Source organism: Citrus sinensis, chromosome 5 (genome assembly GCF_022201045.2).
Source record: "Citrus sinensis cultivar Valencia sweet orange chromosome 5, DVS_A1.0, whole genome shotgun sequence".
In the NCBI taxonomy this organism is placed as follows: Eukaryota; Viridiplantae; Streptophyta; class Magnoliopsida; order Sapindales; family Rutaceae; genus Citrus; species Citrus sinensis.
In genome coordinates, this window is record NC_068560.1 from 24695206 (window position 1) to 24718704 (window position 23499).

At 35.3% G+C, this 23499-nt stretch overlaps 2 protein-coding genes and 1 pseudogene across 11 annotated transcripts in view; 2 read left to right on the forward strand and 1 right to left on the reverse strand.

Annotated features, from left to right (window-relative positions):
* The window catches only part of LOC102619574 (probable RNA helicase SDE3), a 90884-nt gene that overhangs the window by 18583 nt on the left and 48802 nt on the right, over positions 1-23499 (reverse strand). The gene's annotated exons all lie outside the window — the stretch shown is intronic.
* On the forward strand, positions 489-3479 carry LOC102615302 (cysteine synthase-like; annotated as a pseudogene).
* LOC102616955 (uncharacterized) lies at positions 4653-23256 on the forward strand. Of its 10 annotated transcripts, XM_006471702.4 has the most exons (44): positions 4653-4857; positions 5349-5534; positions 5649-5738; positions 6548-6621; positions 6751-6906; positions 7115-7235; positions 7422-7477; positions 7908-7962; positions 8057-8113; positions 8221-8322; positions 8920-9000; positions 9122-9174; positions 10288-10357; positions 10788-10851; positions 11193-11341; positions 11422-11549; positions 11635-11692; positions 11989-12086; positions 12224-12311; positions 12453-12518; positions 12597-12656; positions 13393-13479; positions 13838-14024; positions 14550-14593; positions 14675-14803; positions 14881-15012; positions 15109-15161; positions 15295-15343; positions 15517-15575; positions 16155-16294; positions 16390-16562; positions 16963-17091; positions 17177-17262; positions 17431-17546; positions 17659-17771; positions 17913-18036; positions 18306-18427; positions 19685-19871; positions 19952-20171; positions 20713-21040; positions 21134-21273; positions 21751-21875; positions 21961-22165; positions 22833-23256. In XM_006471702.4, the coding sequence occupies exons 1-44, from the start codon at positions 4753-4755 to the stop codon at positions 22924-22926; spliced, it is 4959 nt and encodes a 1652-aa protein (XP_006471765.2). In that variant the 5' UTR covers positions 4653-4752; the 3' UTR covers positions 22927-23256. The 10 variants fall into 10 exon arrangements, with proteins under 10 accessions (XP_006471765.2, XP_024951722.2, XP_024951723.2 ...); XM_025095954.2 differs by lacking the exons at positions 14675-14803; positions 14881-15012; XM_025095955.2 differs by lacking the exons at positions 4653-4857; positions 5349-5534; positions 5649-5738; positions 6548-6621; positions 6751-6906 and having other exon boundaries at positions 7155-7227.

Here is a 23499-nt window from a genome sequence, read left to right on the forward strand (position 1 = left end):
TTCTCAAGTAACTAGTTTCACTCTCTCTTTCTTCAGTGACGCGGCAGAATTTATGCGGATAATAGAATCGGAGAACCGATTACTGGGCAGGTCATATCATGCCATCGCTCTGCAAAACGAAGTTAATGTATATAAAATGATCGAAAGCTTTTGTACTGTTTCTGCATGAAATTGTTAAGAGTATAATAAATACTATTGTTTAGCCGTTACCTATAAGCTTAAGCTTTTGGTTGAGTTAGAGACTTTTGTCATCACTAGAAACAATTGTCTCTTGCCAACTTTATCTGACTAATTTCTGAGAAAGCATTTTACTAACTTCTGTTCTAACTGTCTAAATAAGCAACATTTTCTTCCTCTCTTAGCAACTCCTGCAGAATAGACAAAAAGCCATTTTATCTTCCTTTTTAGTAATTCCTGCAGTATAGACAAAAAGCCAGTGCGTTAATTAAATCTAATGCACCTACATTTAATTTTAAGGCCATATTAATAATGATTCCATGTCACCTGCCACCTATTCTTTAGCTTGTCAGCTATAAATAGCTGTGATTGCTGCATAAATTTGACCGTTCAGTGTTCTTGAGTTGTTGAAGCCATTGTATTCGGGTACTTGAAGCTTTTCTTTGTGTTTGATTTAATTTTTGTTCTACTGATGTATATTATTTCAAGTTACTAGTTTATAATTTTCTTCCCAGGCTTACTCATATGATTCATGTAATTTCTTGGTACCTTATACCCTTCTTGAATCCAAGTTTGGAATTCTTTGATCGGTTTCTTCAAATACTGAATTCACTTCCCCACTTTATGCTTATTAATCTTTTGACTTCTAACACTCTTTAACTCTTTTTTCAGCTGAGGGCAATATGGGATCAGAGAAGTGTGCCATTGCAAACGATATAACCGAAGTAAAATGCCTTCATCTAATTCTGATTTTTCATTTTTTTCCTTTCATATGCTCTGAGATTTTCTCATTTTGTTGCATATTTTATTATCAGTTGATTGGCAATACCCCAATGGTTTACCTCAACAATATTGTGGATGGTTGCAAGGCACGTATTGCTGCTAAGCTAGAGATGATGGAACCCTGTTCTAGTGTCAAAGACAGGTAATACTTGAAACCTATCCTTAATCTTCTGTTGATCTTTCTTTTTGGCACATCTTAGTAGTAATTGATATTGAAAATTATCTTTGTACTAATTTTCATTTTTGTTATTTCTCCAAATTTTTTGGGTTCACTTCATACAAGTTGGCTTCAATCACTGATATGCAGGATTGCATTTAGTATGATCAAAGATGCTGAAGAGAAGGGCCTTATCACACCAGGGAAGGTTGTTAACTTTCGTTTTTTCTTCTATCAAGAAAATATCAACATAAGTCTATCAAGAAAATATCAACATAAGTCTCTTTAAGAGTTATTGTGATTTGTAAGCATACTGGAATGAAAATGAACTGGGAAGTAGTTTTGGGATTAATCAATTTTCCACGTGAATGAATAAAGACTGTCCTCATTGAATGTACAAGTGGAAATACCGGCATAGGGATGGCATGCTTTGCAGCAGCTGAGGGTTACAAGCTCATTCTTGTCATGCCTGCTTTCATGAGCCTTGAGAAGAGAATAATTCTCCAAGCATATGGAGCTCAGTTGATTCTCACAAATGCAGAGATGGGTATTGATGAGGAATTTCGTATTGTTGAAGAGTTATTGAATAAGATACCTAACAGTTTTAATCCCCACCAATTCAAAAATCCTGCCAATCCAAAGGTATGTATGCTTTGCTTGGCCATAAGGCTACTGATAAAATATACTAATCAGCGGTTTATGCAGACTCATTATGAAACTACTGGCCCGGAAATCTGGGAAGGCACAAGAGGGCAAGTTGATATTTTTGTTTCTGGAATAGGGACTGGGGGTACAGTATCTGGTGTTGGCAATTTCCTTAAAAAGAAAAATCCGGAGATCAAGGTAGTATTATTTATGCTTGAGTTTTGAAATAGTTGAATTACCTTTTCTTGTGTAAGCAACTGTTCCTGATTTTGAATTCTTTCTTTTTGTTTTGATTTTTGTTCTGCCTTAAGGTTTATGGCGTTGAACCGGCTGAAAGTGCAATTCTGAATGGTGGAAAGGCTGGTGAGTTCTGAAAACTCATTTCATTCAATTTTTTTGGAAATGTTATATTGCAGCATCAATAATATGCTAAGATCTTGGTCTTCCTGTATGCATGGCAGCATCAATGTGCCGCAGCAACTTCAGTTCAAAACTGATTTTAACATACTGTAATGTGGTTATAGGTCATCATAAGATTCAAGGAATCGGCGTTGGGTTTGTCCCCAGTGTTTTAGATGTCAGCATTCTTGATGAAGTTGTTTGAGTAAGCTTCCGAACCCTTGTAAATTGACTTGCTCGTTAAGAAAAGTACATTTGGAAGAATAAGTGTTTGTTCACATATAGTAATTCTGATTCTGATTACAAATTTCCCATTTCTGACATAATAACAGCATTGTGCCTGCCCATTTTCTTCTATGTATTTTTTCATGCTTTTTTCTACTTAGCCTTTCAGACTGATAATCTTTCATATCTTTAAGGTAACAAGCAATGAAGCCATTCAAACAGCTAAGCTTCTTGGCGCAAAAGAAGGTTTGCTGGTATGTGCAATCTTCCAGGCATTTCTAGTACTTTCTCCCTCTGTAAAATCACCATTAGGAAAAAATTGAGGAAATAAATTACTTTCCGAGTACGTAAGCTTAAATATATGTTCTGCTGTGACGTAGGCTTATGATGGCATCTAATTGATGATGATGTTTGTGTTTATAAATATTGCAGGTAGGGATATCATCTGGTGCTGCAGCAGCTGCTGCAATTAAGATAGCCAAAAGGGCTGAAAATGCTGGAAAACTCATTGTCGTAAGCTCATTCAAATTCTTTGAGCTGGTTGCATTCATTTTCATTTCATATTGCCTACTTAACATGTTTGACATGTTCATTTGGACAGCCACTGAATTTGACGCATAGAAAGCATAAATTTAGCTGTTATATAATCCTTATATCAACTAACATTTTCTTAATCAACTTTGCAACATGATTTAACAAGCCCTTATCATGCCACTCCAAACTTCAGCATTGTTGAGATAAACATCATTGACTCAGTTCAACAACTGCTTCTCTCAATCATTGCAGGTGATCTTTCCGAGCTCAGGAGAGCGGTATCTGTCATCTGAGATGTTTGATGCTGAGAGGCAGGCAGCTGAAAACATGGCTTATGTCTCAAATATTGCCTAATGTTTGAGTTTCAGACCTCAAGTGGAACCAATATGCTCTCAAAATAAAGTTATGCTCCTGAGTTGTAATAGTAGTTGCAGTGAAAAAGAGGATGTGTTTGCTTCTGCGTTTGTAATTCTAATGCACAATTGACAATTTGGTTGGTTCCATTTAATGTGATGCATTTCTTGAACTATGTTAATCAAATCAGTAAATTTGACCGATAGCTACAGCTTGCTAATTTTCAGGGGAGCCTCTAAGTTATAATAATTGTACCATACATCTCTCATGTGAACCACACAAAATTGTAGGACCTATAATTTGTGTGGTTCACATGAGAGATGTATGTTACAATTATTGTAACTTAGCATTTGCCAATTTTCAGTACCATCAAACATATTTTAAAATAATTAAAGACACTTTTATACTGGTTTTGTAGTGTTTACAAGACAAGAAAAATAAAAAAAGATTTTACCGGGTCCAAAAAACCACCTGCAGTTATTGTAGAAAAGCACTTTTTTTAGTATAAAAATGGGTAATTTTTAAAAACCTCCCCTGAGGTTTGAGTTTGTTGCAAGTAGATGGTGAGAATTGATTTATTTGTAAAAAACCCCCTACCGTCAGTTAAGTTTAACATTGACCGTTAGTTGACCGTGCAAAGACAATATTACCCTTAACAATAGTTTATAAACGAAAATAACTAAAAAAAAAACCAAAATTATTAGCTATTTTACCCTTTTTAAATTATTGATATTTTCTTAAAGTTCCTATAAAAAAGTTAAAATTAAAAAATTCTTTTTAAATTATTGATATTTCCTTAAAATTCCTACAAGAAAGATAAAATTAAAAATTTAAAAATGAAATAGTCATAATCTTTACCTATGATATTGTAAATTTTTAGAATTGACAAGGATAAAATTGTCAAAAAATAGGGTTTGTGCTTTTTGCACCAATAATTTTGGTTTTTTTTTAGTTATTTTCGTTTACAAACTATTGTTAAGGGTAATATTGTCTTTGCATGGTCAACTAACGGTCAATGTTAAACTTAACTGACGGTAGGGGGTTTTTTACAAATAAATCAATTCTCGCCATCTACTTGCAACAAGCCCAAACCTTAGGGGAAATTTTTAAAAATTACCCGTATAAAAATACTTGGAAGTGCTTTCCAAAAAAGGATCACATGTTTCACAAAAAAATGCTTCTGCAGAAGTGTTTTTGTTTAACTTGAAAAAGCCTATTGATACAAGCATTCGCAGACATACCACGGCTGGGATTTAAAATGGGCCTGGGTCGGATTGGCAACTCCAAGCACGGGCTCAACTTTGGCGGACGGGGCCGAGCCTGAGCCCACAAAACTGCTTCCTCTCCTTCACACGTGGCACGGCAAGTGACAAATTTCTCTCACAACAGATCTCCCTCTCGCGCGCACAGGGCTCAACATTCCATTTCCATTTCCGTTTCTTACCCAAACACGCACGGATCTAAGAGAGCTTCGGAATATGGCTTTAATGGCCGTATTAGAATCCGATCTTCGAGCTCTCTCAGCTGAAGCTCGCCGTCGCTATCCCGCCGTCAAGGACGGAGCTGAGCACGCGATCTTGAAGGTCGCAATTCTCACTTGTTTTTGTTTTTAAATGAAATACAAAGTAAATGCTGCTATTTTTTTTCGTATTTAAATTAAATTCGGCGTTTTAGAAATCTGAGAAAGTCACTGCATCTTGTTGCAAACTGAAAAACTGGTGAATTACATTGAATTATCAAATATTGACTTAGCTCGATACAGTCACCTGACTTTATTCAGTTGCTTTTTCGGTTTTGGAAAACAGTGGTCTTTTTTGTTTAGTTAATAAGAAAGCTTTGGATTAGATAGTATTACTTTCTACTGACTCAGCTTGATACAGTCACGTACTCACGTTATTGGAATTGGTTGCCTGTTAGGTTTTGAAAAGAATTGTTGTATCTTTGCGGTTGCTAAGAGTATGTTGAACTAGACTATTGTAAATTGGTGAAATTTTGGCATGATTATAGCCAATGTTGATGAGTTATGAAGTTGGTAAATTAATGTCAATTTGACATGGATTTGTAATCACTGCAGCTTCGATCGCTGTCGAGTCCAAGTGAACTTGGACAGAGTGAAGACATACTACGGATATTTTTGATGGCTTGTGAAGTTAGAACTGTGAAACTTAGTGTTATTGGACTTTCATGTATACAAAAGCTTATATCTCATGATGCAGTTGCTCCATCAGCACTAAAGGAGATATTTTCTATGTTAAAAAATGTAAGTGATCACCTGATTTGGCATGTCGATGTGCTTTTTGCTAAAAATTTTCATTGATACATTAGAACAATATTTGCTTCATAATTCTAATTATGCTATTTTTACTGCTTGCAGCATGCTGACATGGCAGATGAGAGTGTTCAGCTGAAGACCTTGCAGACTATATTGATAATATTTCAGTCACGTTTACATCCTGAGAATGAGGTGCCAATTCATTTTAGAAGCTTATATTCCTATTATTTGCTTGCAAGCAATGGCCATTGGTTTCAGGATGTATTATCAATGCAGAGAGCCCAATATACATATTGGATTCCAGTTTCTAACCTAGAATATTTTTACTGAAAAACACAAGTTCAAAATATTCTGTCAAAAATTTCTTGGTTCACCTAGCAAACACTGGTTCCATTCTGCTTTTTGATAGTCATATTCATGAAATTAGTTATCAGGTTTACCAGTTGGGAGTGCATATAAATTCTCCTGATTAGAAGCAGAGTTACTTCCCTCACAAATATTTCCCTGAAATTTTTATTTATTTCAATAACAACTGAAAACTCTGGGGATTTACTAATTTATTTTGAATCTAGATCATACATATCTATCTTAGTCTTTTCCATAGGATTTGCTTGGGTTTAAATAATTGTTTGATATATTTGAGGAAAAGTAATCAGGAGCCTGCTTATTTATGATACCTTTGTAATTCATTTCATTGCTCAGACAACTAATCATAGATTAGCGTTGCTAGATAATGATACGTCCCCTGATTTTACATCGCATTGCCATCTTAATGAATTTATTCTTTACCATGTTATTGACATCTTGGGAGAAGTGATTAAACATGCTTAATTAACATTTAAAAGTTCCCATTTTGTTTGTGCACCTGATGGTATGAATGAGAGCTACTTTTTGATTAGATATCTGCCCAGGATTATTAAAGCACACATTCCATTCATTGCATCCCTTTTGTACAATTTACATTTCTTGCTTTGAGTTTTGTTACTTTTTATTAATTTCAGGACAATATGGCCCAAGCTCTTGGTATCTGTCTTCGGCTTCTTGAGAACAACAGATCTTCTGACAGTGTGAGGAAGTAAGTTACCTCATCGGCCAAGAGCATTATTAACCGCCAACTTCTTTTAGTCTTGTGTTCTTCACCAACTCTGACTCTGTTCTGGAGATGTTACCCTTCTCTGATTGCTTTCATGTAAATCTGTTCTAGTACTGCTGCAGCTACCTTCAGACAAGCAGTAGCCCTGATCTTTGATCATGTTGTTCGTGCTGAGTCCCTTCCTATGGGGAAGTTTGGTTCTGGAGCTCACATTACTAGAACCAATTCAGTTACTGGTGATGTCAGTCGCAGTATCAATCATTCAGAGTATGTTTTCGTTGATTTATCCACTCAAAACTTTGTGCACCAGTGAATCTGGTAAATAATTTTGTATACTGACATTTGCCTTCCTATATGTATGTTACCTTTGTGTATATCTGTATTGTTAGTAGTATGTAATATCATATGTGTAAATTTGTAGGCCTCATAAATGTGCACTCTAGTACTTCCCCTTATCTAACTTATGCACGAACAGGTCATTGGAGCATGAATTTGCTTCTGAAGGTCCATCATTAAGGAGGGAGACTCTAACTAAAGCAGGAAAGCTTGGGCTTCAGTTGCTTGAAGACCTGACAGCTCTTGCTGCAGGTGGATCTGTATGTGCTAGATTGAAACTACCAAATTTTTTCAAAGAAAAAGGGGAGAAAAATTAAAAAAAAAAAATTTCTACCAAATGGCATTATTAGCCGAATGTTACTTTGAGTTTTCAGAGTTTATTGAATGGCTTTCAGTTGTTATTTTTCCCTTTGTTAAGGCAGATATATATTGCTTTTACCTTACAGGCATCTTGGCTACACGTCAATACTCTTCAGCGGACATTCGTACTTGATATTCTTGAGTAAGAACTCTGCCTACCATAAGACTTTATTTCTAGTTTATCTTTGATCTGCTGATGCAAGAGGACCTGAACACTTACTGATCCAACTTCATTTTTTCTCTGTGTAGTCAACACAAAATCATCTTATGGAATTTTAAATCTAGGTTTTTAACTCATCCAAATATATCAGCTCCTTCCAATATCTTCATTATTCAATAGAAAGGCTTGCATAAACTTATTGGCTGGTTTACACTTGTACTTTTAGATAAAGAACAGCTATAGAACAACTTTTAAGGCTATGAGAGTCTATTTTTCTGTTATCACTGCCATGGCAGGAGCAATGAAATTTTCTAGGATGTCTGTGTTCTTTGTAAGAAGTATTCTGCTAGTGAATTCAACTGTGTCGTTCTTATGTATGTTTTACAAAATTGTTGATGCTTGCATGTTGCAGGTTCATTCTGTCCAATCATGTTTCTCTTTTCAGGATGTTAGTGTCATATGAGCAGGTGATTATAAAAATTAGTGAGTAAGAACATTCATCTATCTTTTGTGTTAGCATGCTAGTAAAACTTTTGTAGTTGAAAAGTATCTGTGGAGCAGGTTTTGCGTCACCAGATTTGTTCCCTTTTAATGACTTCACTACGCACCAATGTTGAGGTATCTGTTCTTGAAAATATGTAACTTAATAAACTTCCTCTTTAACTATGTCAATCATTATTTCTTGTGGTGTTTTAACATTCTCTATTGTGTTTAATTTTATTCAGAATGAAGGTGAGACTGGGGAGCCTTATTTTCGTCGTTTGGTCTTGCGGTCAGTTGCTCATATTATCAGGCTGTACAGTTCATCGCTTATTACTGAATGTGAGGTATGCCTAATTTTTATTTTACTTTTTTACTTCAATCGGCATGAAAAGATCATAGAAAAAGTAAACACATGACCTTAGTTTCTAATCTGTTTTTAGAGTGGTTAATTGCTTATTTTGATTAATATGATCTTGCTCCAATATTCTAGCTTTGAGCGTGCAAGCCTCTAATTCTGCTTTTCAATTCTAAAAATGCCAAAAGAAAGTTGAAATGCAAATCCATGTGGAGTTTACCAGCTTGTGAATTGTTGTTTGAATGCTATTTAACTAAAATTGCTTGGAAACATGCTGTTTTCCTTGTTGTAATGCCACGTTTTACTTCTTTCCTTTGAGGAGGATGTTATGAATGATTGTTCATCAACGTGGACCACTTAAAGAAGTGCTGTATCTATATATATATATATATTTTTTTTCAAATGACAGGTTAAAGTAAAAGCTCTATTCTTACCTTTCATTTATGCTCACCCATGAGTTGTCTTAAGGTTTTGAATTGAGTCATATTTCTCAGCGCTCTTTTTCCCTTATATGCCCGGCCATCACATTGTTCTGTATATGTTAGTTTTCTATTACTGATTCAACAACAGTTATTTTCATATGCAGGTATTTCTTAGTATGTTGGTGAAGGTTACATTTCTTGATCTGCCTCTGTGGCATCGCATTCTGGTTCTTGAGATCCTGAGGGTAATCTCGACAACTTAGATGTTGCTACAGTATTTATTCCTAAATATATACATAAAACAATGACTGATTACTTAGTTGCTTCTAACTTTTATCTGAAATAAGAGGTGGTGGAATTTGACAGGGTTTTTGCGTGGAGGCACGGACATTGCGACTTCTTTTCCAGAACTTTGATATGTAAGCTATATAGCTCTGGATGAACATTTTCTTTCCGCGCGTATGTTGTACACGTATAGTATACAAAACTGAAAGAGATACGATGTTCACACATAATTCATTTCGAATATTTGCTAATTATGACACACTAAGTCGAGCCAGTTCAGGGATTTATGGCCTTTTAGTTGGCACCATTCTGCTTTTAATGATATTTAATGAGGTCAGTGTGGAAAGAGAACTGTAGTCCTTAATAGCAATCAACCAGCTTGTACAAAGGTGCAATGTTGCTTGAGAAATGGCCAATCTGATATGTAATGAACATAAACATGAGAGCTGTATTTGTGGAGGGGTTGCTCAGGACCATTCAATCTTTCTAGCGTACACAACACCACTGTCATCTTGATAATGCAGTTTTCAGGCCTTTTAATTTACGTCTAATTGAAATTCAAGAGCCATTTTACCAGCTGCAAAGGCCTTTAGTTCAGTAGCCATGTGGAAGAGAAATCAATTTCTATTATTCTTGAGCTGTAACCCTAGCATGGTACAAATTAGAGGCTTCAGGAGCAACTTAAACATTCTGAAATCTGTCAATGACTTTCTTAATGTGTTGCACTTCCAACGGAAAAATCAGTAAGCATTGAAAACATGCAACTATAGAAAATAATTATTTGATATTTATGGTAATACTACTTATGGTGGCTGCCACATTTGTGCTAATCAATAAATCAGTATATAATATCGTTTTGTCATGTGGAAATGATATAATATCTTTTTACCTTGTCGAAATGAAGTTGTTTTTGTGATTGTGAAGTTGGTTTTTTTAACTAAACATATTTCAAGAGATTAGCAGTGGGATAAACCCTTGACTAAATTTCAGTAGTTAAAAATGTAGTTTGTTGATTGAGGTCCAATCAATTCTCTTCTCATATTAGGCTCTAGTCGTTCATGGCAAAGTACAATATGGATGTGTGATTGATACATCATTGGTAGTTAATCGAGAATTTGGTATTTTTGTAGAAAATGTTTATTCTCGGTGAATAACCTTTTTCCTTTTGTTCTTTTGTCTTTTGTCCACAAATGAAATAAACTTTTGGGTTGTAATATGTTTAAATTTGCTTCATATCTGCCTTGCAGGAATCCCAAGAATACAAATGTTGTGGAGGGTATGGTTAAAGCTCTTGCTCGAGTTGTTTCGAGTGTACAGGTGAAGGAATGTTTTCAATTTATCCTCTATTCATTTCTATTAGCCTTATTGTTTATATCTGTGTATGTCCTGGAGAAAGTTGATATAGTTTCCATTGTCTTGATTATAGCAAGACTACCCTCTGGCCATAGTTCCTTAAATCGATTTGTGAAAAAATTATATCAAGACATTCTTTTTTGATAAGAATGTCAAGGTTATTCTTAATAAAAACATTAAGGTTATTCTATACAATGCCATCATTTTCAGTTGTCTCAACCAGACTACAGAAGTTACTGTACCTTACTACCCCAATTTTTGTTCAATTTCTACCTTCCACACTGAATTACTAAGTGGATATCGTTTTTTAGAGTTGATTAAAAATTTGTAATTTAGCAAGATATATTTGAGCCTGACTTTATTTCTTTATCTGATATAATGTTTAATTCATTAGTTTCAAGAGACCAGTGAGGAGAGCCTTTCAGCTGTTGCTGGGATGTTTAGCAGCAAAGCCAAAGGTGATGACTTTTTGATTAATTATACCTTTGATAAGAAATCGGCGGCTTTGTGTTTGTCGTCTTGTAATTTTAAATCATGATGTGTCTAAAATTACTTATTTACAACAGGCTGTGGTTTTCTTGACATCCTTGGATGGGAAAAGGGAAAATGAAAATTATTGTTTTTTTGTCTAATTTGACAACTTGTTCTGACTCTGTGAATCTTCTTCTTGTTGGAAACATCCTTAACCTTTTATCCTTTCGATTGAAAAGGAATGAAGTTTTGTTAAAGAAGGGACACAATCATTTCATATTCTCATGTATTGATGACCCCAGAAATTTAAAGCTTGTAATTTCTGCAGGAATTGAGTGGATTCTTGATAATGATGCATCCAATGCTGCAGTCTTGGTTGCTAGTGAAGCCCATTCAATAACTTTGGCAATTGAAGGTTTATTAGGTGTTGTCTTTACTGTAGCCACGTTGACAGATGAAGCAGTGGATGTTGGGGAGGTAGTTATATATATATATATATTTTTGAATTTCCATTTCTTTGATGCTTGTACTTACTAAATCACATCTTTTTATTCTAGCTTGAATCTCCTAGATGTGACTATGATCCTTTGCCAAAATGCATGGGAGAAACTGCAGTTCTTTGCATCTCTATGGTTGATTCTTTGTGGTTGACCATACTTGACGCGTTGTCCCTTATTTTGTCAAGGTGTGTAAGATTTTCTGTTGTAGTGTTCAAAAGCGATAGGTTAAAGAAGAGGATATGTATATCTGACCTAGATTTATTTTGAAAGGTCACATGGAGAGGCTATTATATTGGAGATTTTAAAGGGATATCAGGCATTCACTCAGGTAATAATATTTTTGAATCTGAATCATACTACTATAGTGCAACTTATGGTGGTTTTATGTCACTTCACTTGACTTTACTAAGAGATAACATGCCTGTTGATTTAGCTATTTTATGGTTGGCCTCTCTCTTTCTCTCTCTCTCTTTAATGAAAAAAGGCCTATATAAATAAATATTCTATTATCTGTTGCCTTACAGTGACAGAATCAAGAATTCTACCATATTAGCTGTCAATTTTATGACATTTAATGTTATTTACATGGCATAGATGATTATGGTATCTATTTGTTTTTGTCAGGCATGTGGAGTTCTTCATGCTGTAGAACCTTTAAACTCGTTTTTAGCGTCCCTTTGCAAATTTACTATCAACATTCCCAATGAATCTGATAGAAGAAGGTAACTCTTTGCTATCGATTAACAATTTTTTCTTGGCTGTCTCTAAAATGGATTTGCCTCATTTAATTGTCTTATTTTAAAACTTGAAAATATAGCTCTGGCAATGCTGAAATCCTGACCGAAAGTTGATATTTCAGTGCTGTGTTACAGTCTCCTGGTTCAAAACGATCCGAATCTTTAGTTGATCAGAAGGATAACATTGTCCTTACTCCCAAGAATGTGCAGGTATTGTGTTTGGTTTAGTGAGTTTGTTAGATTCAGTTCATATTTTTAACCTAACTGGGTATTATTTTCCTGCACATTTATTTTGGACATCTAGTTTTCTAACTATTAAATGCCTTTAATTCAATTCGTCTTTCACATTAGGCATTAAGGACTCTCTTCAATATTGCTCATCGACTGCACAATGTGTTAGGCCCGTCCTGGGTGTTGGTATGTTTATCTGCTTTTACCTATGTTCCGAAATAGACAAAGTTCATACCTTATAATTTTTATCGCAAATGAATGTAGGTATTGGAAACTTTGGCTGCTCTGGACCGGGCTATCCATTCTCCTCATGCCACCACACAGGTAACCTTTTAAAAAGCATCTCTGCATACAATATCCTCCCTGTGAGATTTAAATCATTGTAGCAAGTGAGGATAGAATTCGGTAGCAGTCCCTGAGCAGGTAACAGAAGTGGGTTGAAAGTCGTGGCCCAAAAGAATTTGATGGTGTAACTCTAGGAGTGGGATATATTTTTTAAATCCATGGGATTAAAATGTAGTTGCCCTTGCACAATATTTGGATTTAAGCGAATCACAAGTAAAAACATCTTTTTGCCGGCAATTTTATTCAGAATTTAAAACTTCCTGATTGCAGAGCTGATATCACTTGTACTACGGTTCTAAGTCACTGGAAAATGATAGACTACAAGACATTGTGGTTTTGAAATTGGCCAAAATCATTTTGTCACCCTCTGGTTTTAGCTGGTTAGCTTTGTGTGTTTGACTGTTTGTGTGTTTGTGTGTTTGTGTGCTAAACAAGTAAACTTATTGAAGTAATAAAAAGAAAAACACTACAAATGTAGCTTTGCTAAAATAGATGCTTTCTGCATATCTTGCTTCTTCATGTTCTAAATAAATATTTGAGGAACTCTTTTTGGATGACCCTTTGGACAACTGATTGACATCACAGATGCAACTCTTTACTATTCTTCCTATTCTAAATTTCTCAGTTTCTTGTGGGAAAATAAATGAATATCTTAGAAAGTTGTTTATTATCAGTCATCATATAACGCTACAAGTATACCGTTTTGTATCTAAAGGAGGTCTCCACAGCTTCCTCAAAGCTTGCAAGAGAATCTTCTGGCCAGTACAGCGACTTCAATGTTCTATCTTCCTTGAATTCTCAGGTAAACTTTGTTTTTTGGTTAGTGTCAAACAAATACTAGATTTCTGTATCTGTGGAAATTCCTCTCTGGAAAAAGCTAAATATCATACATTTACGATTCCCCTTGGACGAATAAAGAATTTTATACCATGGTGTTCTGAAATTGACTAATTTTCTGACCTTTCTGAATAGAAATTTGTAAGAACTTACCAATTTTTAATTTTTATGTTTTCTGTTCTTCAGAACCATTTTAAACAGTTTTTATGGTTGCTATGGAGAAGTTCCTTAGCAGAACATTTTATTTTCTCTAATGTGTGCGTGAGTGTTTTATACTCCAACAGAAGCTTCATGTTCTAACCTAGTATTTTCTGTCTGCATAGCTGTTTGAGAGCTCAGCATTGATGCATATATCCGCTGTTAAATCACTGCTTTCTGCACTACATCAGCTATCACATCAATGCATGATTGGGACTTCAAGTAGTTTTGGACCAACATCAAGTCAGAAAATAGGAAGTATCAGCTTTTCAGTGGAAAGAATGATATCTATCCTTGTCAATAATCTTCATAGTACGTAATGTCAATTTTTTGCAGATGTTAAAATATAAATTGTATAGAGTTCAGTGTTGTTAAGTTATTACTATGTTATTTAGTAGTTCAATACAAAATAAATTTAATGATGGATGTTGTTTTTGTACACCCACTAACCCTTTGCCATCTCCCGTTTTCCTTGGTTTGGACAAGTCATTTGATATCTTTGAGTTACGCTTGGTGAATTCTGTCTTTTATATACTTTTCCCCATAATATCACCAAAGCCTAAGCTCCACTATAAAAGTGGTCCCTGATAGACTTGCATTTTATTTAGTTATTCTTATTCTTTTAGGAAACCAAGAAACCTATGTTAAAAAAGAAGGAATAAATAGTAGGAATTCCACAAGAATATGGCTTTTGGATCATATTGATATGGAATCGAGCATTAACATATTATTTCTCTCTGATAGACCTTTTGCTAAAGGTAGGACGTATGCATATTGTTTGTGTTTTGAATTAAGCTTTTTTCCTTTTACCTCAATCTCCATCATCTACTATTACAGGGGTAGAGCCACTCTGGGACCAAGTCGTCGGCCACTTTCTTGAGGTGATCATGATTTAAATGTTGTGCATAATGCTTATGCTATCTATGTATTGCTTTTTCTTACCATTACAGTTTCTTTTGCAGCTTGCTGATAATTCTAATCAGCATTTAAGAAATATAGCACTTGATGCATTAGATCAATCAATATGTGCTGTTTTAGGGTCAGAAAAGTTCCAGGATAGCGCATCTAGGCAACGTGGCACCTCTGATGAAGTGAGAATTTTAACATGGTTTATTGATAATATAACCCATATCCTATGGAAAATAGAAACTGATTATTCTATCTCTAGGTTGAATCTAGGCATGGAGATTTGAGATCAATTGAATGTGCTGTTATATCCCCTCTAAGGGTTCTTTATTTTTCTACCCAAAGCACTGATGTTCGTGCTGGAACCTTGAAAATTCTTCTGCATGTTTTAGAGGTAATATGTCACTGATGGAAACTGATCATAAATCAATTTCTTTTTTAACTGCCTTTGCTCTTTACTTATAATATTCCTCACAATGTTTCCCTGCAGAGATGTGGAGAAAAATTGCATTATAGTTGGCCAAGTATACTTGAATTGTTGAGGTATGCTGTGCACGTGCTTGTATTTTCGCCATTTGTAAGTACTTGTATTGGGACCATAGAGGGGAAGAGTAGTTTAAGGATGACTATTTTCTGGTGGTGTGATTTTTTTGTCCATACTTTCTTTTCCATTTAGGTCTGTAGCAGATGCATCAGAGAAGGATCTCATCACCTTGGGATTCCAGGTCAGCGAAGACCTTAGCAAGATTTTCTGTTTCGAGGGAAATGCATACCGTACTTTTGTATCTTTTTTAATTTTCCCTGCTCTTTGATATGCAAAAATTCTTGCATGTATGTTATATGAACAATGGTTGGATTTGTATTGCAAACCCATTTTAACTTCTCTGTTTTCTTGTAGAGCCTCCGTTTCATTATGAATGATGGACTTTCCAGCATACCCACAGACTGCATCCATGAGTAAGATCTCAAAATTCAGCAATTTTTTTGGTAACTAATTATCAAATCATGCTGTGTAATATTCTACTTCTCTAACCATCCATGTGCATACCGTCTATCATGTATGAACATATGATACAGTTTTCTTAATCACGAGCTTTTCCTGGTTCATTTAAATGAAGATTCAATTTATCAATTATACATGTAAAAAATGGAAATTTAGTATGCTAAATGATGTTGCCATTTGATCTCATAAATAGCCTGAAGCATGCATTTATCATGGATGACGGAGAATGTTTAGTTTGTTTTGATATTTTGTTGTAGGAAAAGGAAAATAAGATGTGGTTAATTCTCTGTCAAAGTGCCTCTAATTTTGCTAACAACTAAACAAAGGTAGACCTTGAAATTAGGGTAGATCTTAAAAGAATTAACAAAAGGCTCCTCCTGTTGTTACTGTGTAATAAGTTCTTGCATGTTTGGCTGATGGCATCCTGATAAGTAATTCTCAGCCTAGTATTTGTGGAGTTCATAATTGCAACAGAAGACTATCTTCACCACTGCTTATGTTGGTTCGTGCCACTAATGAGACGACTTTTACAGATGTGTGGATGTTACTGGAGCATACAGTAGTCAGAAGACTGAGTTGAATATAAGCCTGACAGCAGTGGGCCTCTTGTGGACTACCACTGATTTTATTGCCAAGGGGCTTGTCCACGGCATTTCAGAGGAAAAGGAAGCAGGTTAAATTGCCATTTCAGATCTAGTAGCTCATTAAATATCAAAATAGTGAACTCTTGCAACTAAGTAATATTTTATCTTTTCTATGACACCACAGCAAATCAGGATTTGTGTTCTGTCCCAAAACAAATGGATGGTGAAAAGAGAGAAGAAAAGACATTAAGTAATTTGGATGATCAAAATCACTCAATAAGCATGGTGGATCGCGACAAGTTACTATTTGCTGTTTTCTCATTACTTAAAAAGCTTGGTGCTGATGAGAGGCCAGAGGTATAATAGCTTGCTTTTTGGATGGAATTCCCTATTTCCAGTTCATGTGAACTACTTTCTGGCAAACGTCATCCCAATTATGCTTTTTCATTTGGAGTTTCCAATTATGCTCTTTCCTTTTGGAACATGTAGCCTATTCAGGATAAGGTGATGCTTGTGGACATGTAGATAAATGATACATTTTTTTGCTCATACTTGAAATCTAGATGATAAACTATGGTTAAGCTATTGGTTGGTAAAGATATCATCTGATGTAATGCTAGTCACATCCTTTGTTTTCTGCCAGGGAGATTCCTTTTTGTTCCATTCTTACTGTTCACCTTCTTAATTTTGGAACTCTTGTATTGTGTTAAATAACCTTGACCACTGTAAAGACTTCTAACTCTAATCTGTATTTCAGGTAAGGAATTCAGCCATTCGAACACTCTTTCAAACTCTTGGAAGTCATGGGCAGAAACTTTCAGAAAGCATGTGGGAGGATTGTCTTTGGAATTATGTTTTCCCTATGCTAGATTGTGCTTCACACATGGTATGGATAAGCAACCGTGCAGGCATCAAGATCCTTTTTTTTCTTTCAGGCCTATTTTCATTGACTTTGAAATATGTGCATTTAGGCTGCGACTTCCTCAAAAGATGAATGGCAAGGGAAAGAACTTGGTACTCGAGGAGGAAAAGCAGTTCACATGCTTATACACCATAGGTGTTTTCTTCTCTCTCTCTCTCTCTCTCTCTCTCTCTCTCTCTTTCTATGTCTGTGCTTTCCTCCATTTGTTGTTTTTTTTTTTCTTTTTCCTTCTGACTTTTTTTCCCTTTGAATTTTTTGCCTTTTCTTGGTGCATCCATTCTCATTTTCATAATGAAATTGCAGTCGTAACACAGCTCAAAAACAGTGGGATGAGACACTAGTACTCGTCCTTGGTGGAATAGCCCGTTTATTACGCTCCTTCTTCCCATTCCTTGCAAACTTAAGCAATTTCTGGACAGGTGGGCCCTAAATTGGATATTGATGTGTCTGAACTTTTTTTTTTAAAAAAAAAATCTTCTTATTATCATCTTGTGGACCTATATGAGTGTTATATAATGTCCTGTGATGCAGGATGGGAATCTTTGCTTCATTTTGTAAAGAATAGTATTTTAAATGGTAGTAAAGAAGTTTCTCTTGCTGCTATAAATTGTCTGCAGACAACTGTTCTATCTCATAGTACCAAGGTAATAATCACATCTTGTGTTCAATAACATTTATACTTATTTAAAATGATTGTTCTAATGAAACCATAGAATTAAGTCATAATCAACACTTATCATATTTAATAGTTATCTTCTAACTTCTAAAATGATTTAATGAAACAGGGAAACTTGCCAGTGGCTTACCTCAATTCAGTACTTGATGTTTATGAGTATGCTCTTCAAAAATCACCTAACTATAGTGATAATGCAGCTGGGAAGGTGAAGCAGGAGATTTTGCATGGTCTTGGTAATGCATTTAGTTCAAGATACGTTTTATTTATGAGATTTTGAGAGTGTACTAGCAAACATGAATGTGTCCAAATGACAGAATATTGATTAAGATAACCATCCTTGATGCCTAGTTGTAATTGCCAGAAATTAGCATCTATTGCTTGGTAATTTTATGTTTTGATTGATGGCAAGCTGATCAATGCTGTATATTATAATGCTACTGCTTTTGAAATAATGAAACTCCTTTCTGGCGAACTTATGTTTTGTTTCTGTTGGCACTTGCAGGAGAACTATACGTACAAGCTCAAAAGATGTTTGATGATCGCATGTACGGACAGTTGCTAGCAATCATTGACTTGGCTGTTAGGCAGACGATGATAACCCATGATAACTATGAAATTGAATTTGTAAGTTTGTTATTGAACTCTCTTCCTATTTATTTTTCCGAAGAGTAATTCTTTTTTTTTTTTTTTTGTGAAACGAAGAGTAAGTCTAATTTGCCCCCAAAATAGATATCACCGAGATTATCAAACACTGGAAAATACTGAGACACCCTTTTGTCCTATTACAACTAGACAAAAAGTTAAATCACTCGTCACTTTTTTCTTTAGCATTTATTACAGACGTAAAAGACCAAAGATGCCCCCAAAATTGAATAAGTAACATGCAATAAATGTGAGGGCATTAAATCTTTTCTAATTTTGGGAATTTTGTTAATATTATCCATTTGAGCAAAGTAGCATTTTTATTTTCCTATTTTCCAAAAAGAAAGAAATCTTCTGTCTAAATGGTAGTCACCACTGTTTATTTGGTGTTAAGTATTATAATAGTTAATTTAGAGAAGGCACATGATATCATTATATAATTAATTTGGTGTTCCCAGCAGAAGAGAAGTTAAAATAATAAATGTGGCGTTATGTCATTGGTATGAATGAATTCTAAAGTGACATGATTTCAAGTCAGCCTCTTCCAAGAAAGCTCTTGTCACTTACCTTAATTACCTTGGAATTGCTAATGTCTACTGCCTTCCGGTCAAAAAAGCAATGTCGATGAAGAGGGGTAGATGCATTATTATGTGGTTAATTCTCGCTTTCTGCGGAATTTGTTTGCTTGGCAGTCCCTAATGATTAAATAAACCAAGATTTTGCCATGATTGCAATTTTGGAGCATCAATAAGTTGTTACAAGCACTTCTTTCTGTCTTTTCGTATCATAGTTTATATGGTTCTTCGATTATTGTGCGTTTTTGCAAATCATGGAAGATAAACATTTTGTCTTTTTCAGTTGGCATGGGGATCGGATTTTTTTTTTTTTAATTTATATATATGAAACTCAAAAATGTATTAATGGAGAAAAATCAGAACAGAGAGTGGACTAGCTGTTCACTAAGCAAGCAAAAAAGAAAAGCTTCTTCTGCTATATAAAAGTATACCTAACCACTCCCATATAATGCTATGCCAATTTTAACACTATCTCAAAACCCCCCTCCCAGTTTAGATGAACGAAGAGAAAAGATTAACCCTGGTACTCTTTAGACATTGAAGCCCAGAGCACCCTTTAGGCATGGGGATTGCAATTTTGATGAATATTTTCTGAATTCAATACCAACAATTTATATTTTCTAGTTCACTTCTTTTGGAATAACACTTATGTTGCTTCCTCTAGGGACATGTTCCACCAGTGCTACGAACTATACTGGAGATCCTTCCTCTTCTAAGTCCAACCGAGCAACTTTCTTCAATGTGGCTTGTCCTCCTTAGGGAAATTTTGCAATATCTTCCAAGATCAGATTCTCCTCTGCAAAAGAAGGAAGATGAGGAAGAGCCACCTAGCACTAGTGACAATATTCATGGTACTCCATTGTATCATTTCACCCATTTTTTTATTGTATCTTAAAGAAGCAAGAAGCTTGAAATTTCTGTCATTTCATAGACGTTCATGTGAGGACGAAGTATGACAAGCCTAATGGTACTGCCCCCACAACCCCAAAAGATGCCAGCGCTTTATCTGAGAGTTCTGGATCGGTCACAACAGCCATCCCAAACCATTTGTTTGCAGAAAAGCTCATTCCTGTAGTGGTTGATCTTTTCCTGAAGGCACCAGCTGTTGAAAAGTGTATCATCTTTCCAGAAATTATTCAAAACCTTGGAAGGTACAGATTTCTTTAGTTTTCTTTGGCAATATATATTATGCTCCGCAATCAATTTAAAAGAATTATATCAGATATCAATCTGCTAGGACAAATGCCCGATTATAATATGCTATTCATTGTGTTGTTAGATGCTGGAAACAATAAGTTATGTTCCGCATTTTGCATGGTCCGAGCTTCAATGCGTGCATGAGGTTATAATAATAATAAAAAAAAATGTAGTCACAATTAAACACTGCCTACAAGAGGGAGGGATTTGGATATCTGATATCTTTCCACAAGAAGGACGGCATTGTTTATCATGTGTGGCAGAAGATTCTAATAGATAAACAGGGCAACATTTCTTCCTGTTTGTAATTTCTGTATTGTGCATGATGCTATGTGCACTGTTCAATATTTAATAGAATTTGATGTAATGTAATCATGCAGAGAAAATATGTTTTCTTGCACCTTCTTGTCATCACTGAATCATATGTTGGGAATTATGTTTTTATGAGTTGAAATTATTTAGGGCAGAAATAAAATAATCAAGTTAATTGTCCAGGTGCATGACAACAAGAAGAGACAATCCAGATAGTTCTCTTTGGAGATTAGCCGTTGAAGGCTTCAACCACATTCTCGTTGATGATGTCACCAAATTAGCTGCGAACTTTTGGCAAGACATGAAAATTAGTAGGCCTGCAAGATTACGAGTTTGGAAAGAAGTCGCAGATGTCTATGAAATATTCCTTGTGGGTTATTGTGGCCGTGCTCTACCTTCCAATTCACTCTCTGCTGTAGCTCTTAGTGGTGCTGATGAGTCACTGGAGATGTCCATATTAGACATTCTTGGTGATAAAATTCTCAAGTCACCAATTGATGCGCCTTTTGATGTAAGCCATGGACTAAATTGTTCAAACTAGCATCCCTTGCCTAAAGAAGACTCATTTTGATATTTTTCTATTGGTGTTACTAATATTTAACAGGTTCTGCAACGGCTAATTTCCACCATAGACCGTTGTGCATCACGCACATGCTCTTTGCCCGTTGAGACAGTGGAACTAATGCCTGCCCACTGTAGCAAATTTTCCTTGGCGTGCTTGCATAAATTATTTTCCCTGAGCAGGTAATAAATTATTTCATATCTTTTTCCAGATCATGTATGCTCTTGCTTTAACTCTTAGAATTGTGTTCCCTATCTTCAGTATTCCAATGTATGCCTAGAAATGGAGAGAACTTGATCAAATTCTTATAAATTTCAAAGAATGCCACTTAGAAGTTTAAGCTGTTAGGTTGACAGTTCAACTGTTATAAATATAACCTTTTTGGTCTGCAATACCATACGAAGACATCAAGCCCGAATGTTTAAGCTGCAACTTGTATAAGTAGTTCTACATGATAATCGGTATGGTATATACCAATACTAGAAAAGCTGTCAATCTAGGAACTCCTAATTTTCTAGGAGAATATGATCAAATTTGTTGTGAAACTGCAATTGTGCAACCACCTTCATTTTGAGATGTATACATTCTTTTGTAACTGTTTATGCAAACCTGTTAATTCAAAGATTTGACAATTGACATACGAGTGACATTTTCTCCAGTTCTGACAATGAAGCCAGCAAATGGAACTTGACAAGAGCTGAAGTCAGCAAGATTTCAATCACAGTACTTATGGGCAGATGTGAATACATCTTGAACAGGTTTCTGATTGATGAGAATGACTTGGGTATGTTTCTATTTTCTACCAATATTTTATCACTGCTATTCAACGTTAAATGTTGTATTTTTGAACTCTCTGATTGTTTCTGCAGGTGAACGTAATTTCCCAGCTGCAAGGCTTGAAGAAATAATTTTTATTCTTCAAGAATTGGCCCGTCTAAAAATTCACCCGGACACCGCATCTGCTTTGCCACTACATCCTGTTTTGAAAAGTGGCCTAGCAATGGACGAGAACAGTGACAAGCGTCCGCATCTTCTTGTTCTATTCCCTTCCTTCTGTGAACTTGTCATATCAAGGTGAGGTGATAAGACTTTTGGGTGCTTTCAGTTTGTTCTTTTAAACTGAATCATGCAGGATGGATAGGACAGTCAGTTACTTTTTCTATGTTGTTGTATAGCCATTGTTTGCTTCATTTAATGCTTGGAAGCAGGCAATGTGTCAGTAAGTATGCAATGTGTCAGAAAGTACACAAATACTGAAGAGATGTATAATAATGAGACCAATGGGGATCCCTGTGTTGCAACACAACATAATGATGCTATAATTAGAAGTTTGAAGCAACAACTGGAATTGGTGCGCTTCATATATGAAATATACAAGTGACATTCTACTTTCATTAAGAATTTGATATTCTTCAAATTATATGCACTAGTTGGATAAATTGGTAGGCTCAAAAAGCATGCGGAAGCTATAAGATATTCTCTTCAGTATACTAGGTACCACCAAACCCCACCCTCTCCTTCCTCTTCCAAGGTTTGTGTGAGAGGAAATTAAAGGAGAGAACTGCTCCTCAAATCACCCTCAATAATGGTACTACTTGATCAATAGCAGGATGGTGGTGGAATTTTTTTTTTTTTTTAATTTTATCGTGCAACTTTTGAAGAAAGGTGAAAGAAACAAAATTACAGAAGATTGTTTGCTTTCTTGATAAAATATTGACACCCTGATTCTTCTGATGGCCAGGGAAGCTAGAGTAAGAGAGCTAGTGCAAGTTTTACTGAGACTTATCACCAAAGAACTAGCACTTGAAAAGGCTAGCATGGCTGGTGGTCGATAGAGTAATGCTTCTTGACAACATCAGTTTACTAATATCCTTCGAATTGTCCCTTTTTTGTGGAAGTCTCAGGCGCGGAGGTTTCTTTTTTTTCTCTTTTTTTTCCCCTCCCCTGCTTCGTACTTCCTGTCCATTTTTCTGTCATATTCTTTAGTAGCTGTACATCATAGGAAAATATCATCCTTGTTGTATTCATAACATGATTCTGCACGTCAAGTTTGTGAATCATGAGCTTATGCCAGTTTTTACTGGACTTGTTGCTGCCGTGTCATGTAACAATGTATAAGATTTCATTTCAGCGGAATATAAAGTATATTCTTGAGTGTTGGTTCACCAGTTGGTTGTGATCCAACTAAGATAAATAGCCTGTTGGACAGTAGGGGTAGGACTGTGCGCAGACTTGTGAAATGATTATTTGAGACTAAAATCTTAACTTATTGCAATTTTTGAGTGTGGAAATCAATTTCAAAGCACTTCAAGTTTTGTTAATCAATAGAAAATACGGGTGCGTGATGCATCCATTACTATATCCAAACAAGAAGTAGATGCTTTACATGCAAAAAGAGAAGCTGAAGG

Coding starts and splice junctions, on each gene's coding strand:
- LOC102616955 (XM_006471702.4), top strand. CDS start 4,753: ATGGCTTTAATGGCCGTATTAGAATCCGATCTTCGAGCTCTCTCAGCT. Junction 12,519..12,596: donor TAGGCCCGTCCTGGGTGTTG/GTATGTTTATCT, acceptor AAATGAATGTAG/GTATTGGAAACTTTGGCTGC. Junction 21,274..21,750: donor AAATTATTTTCCCTGAGCAG/GTAATAAATTAT, acceptor CATTTTCTCCAG/TTCTGACAATGAAGCCAGCA.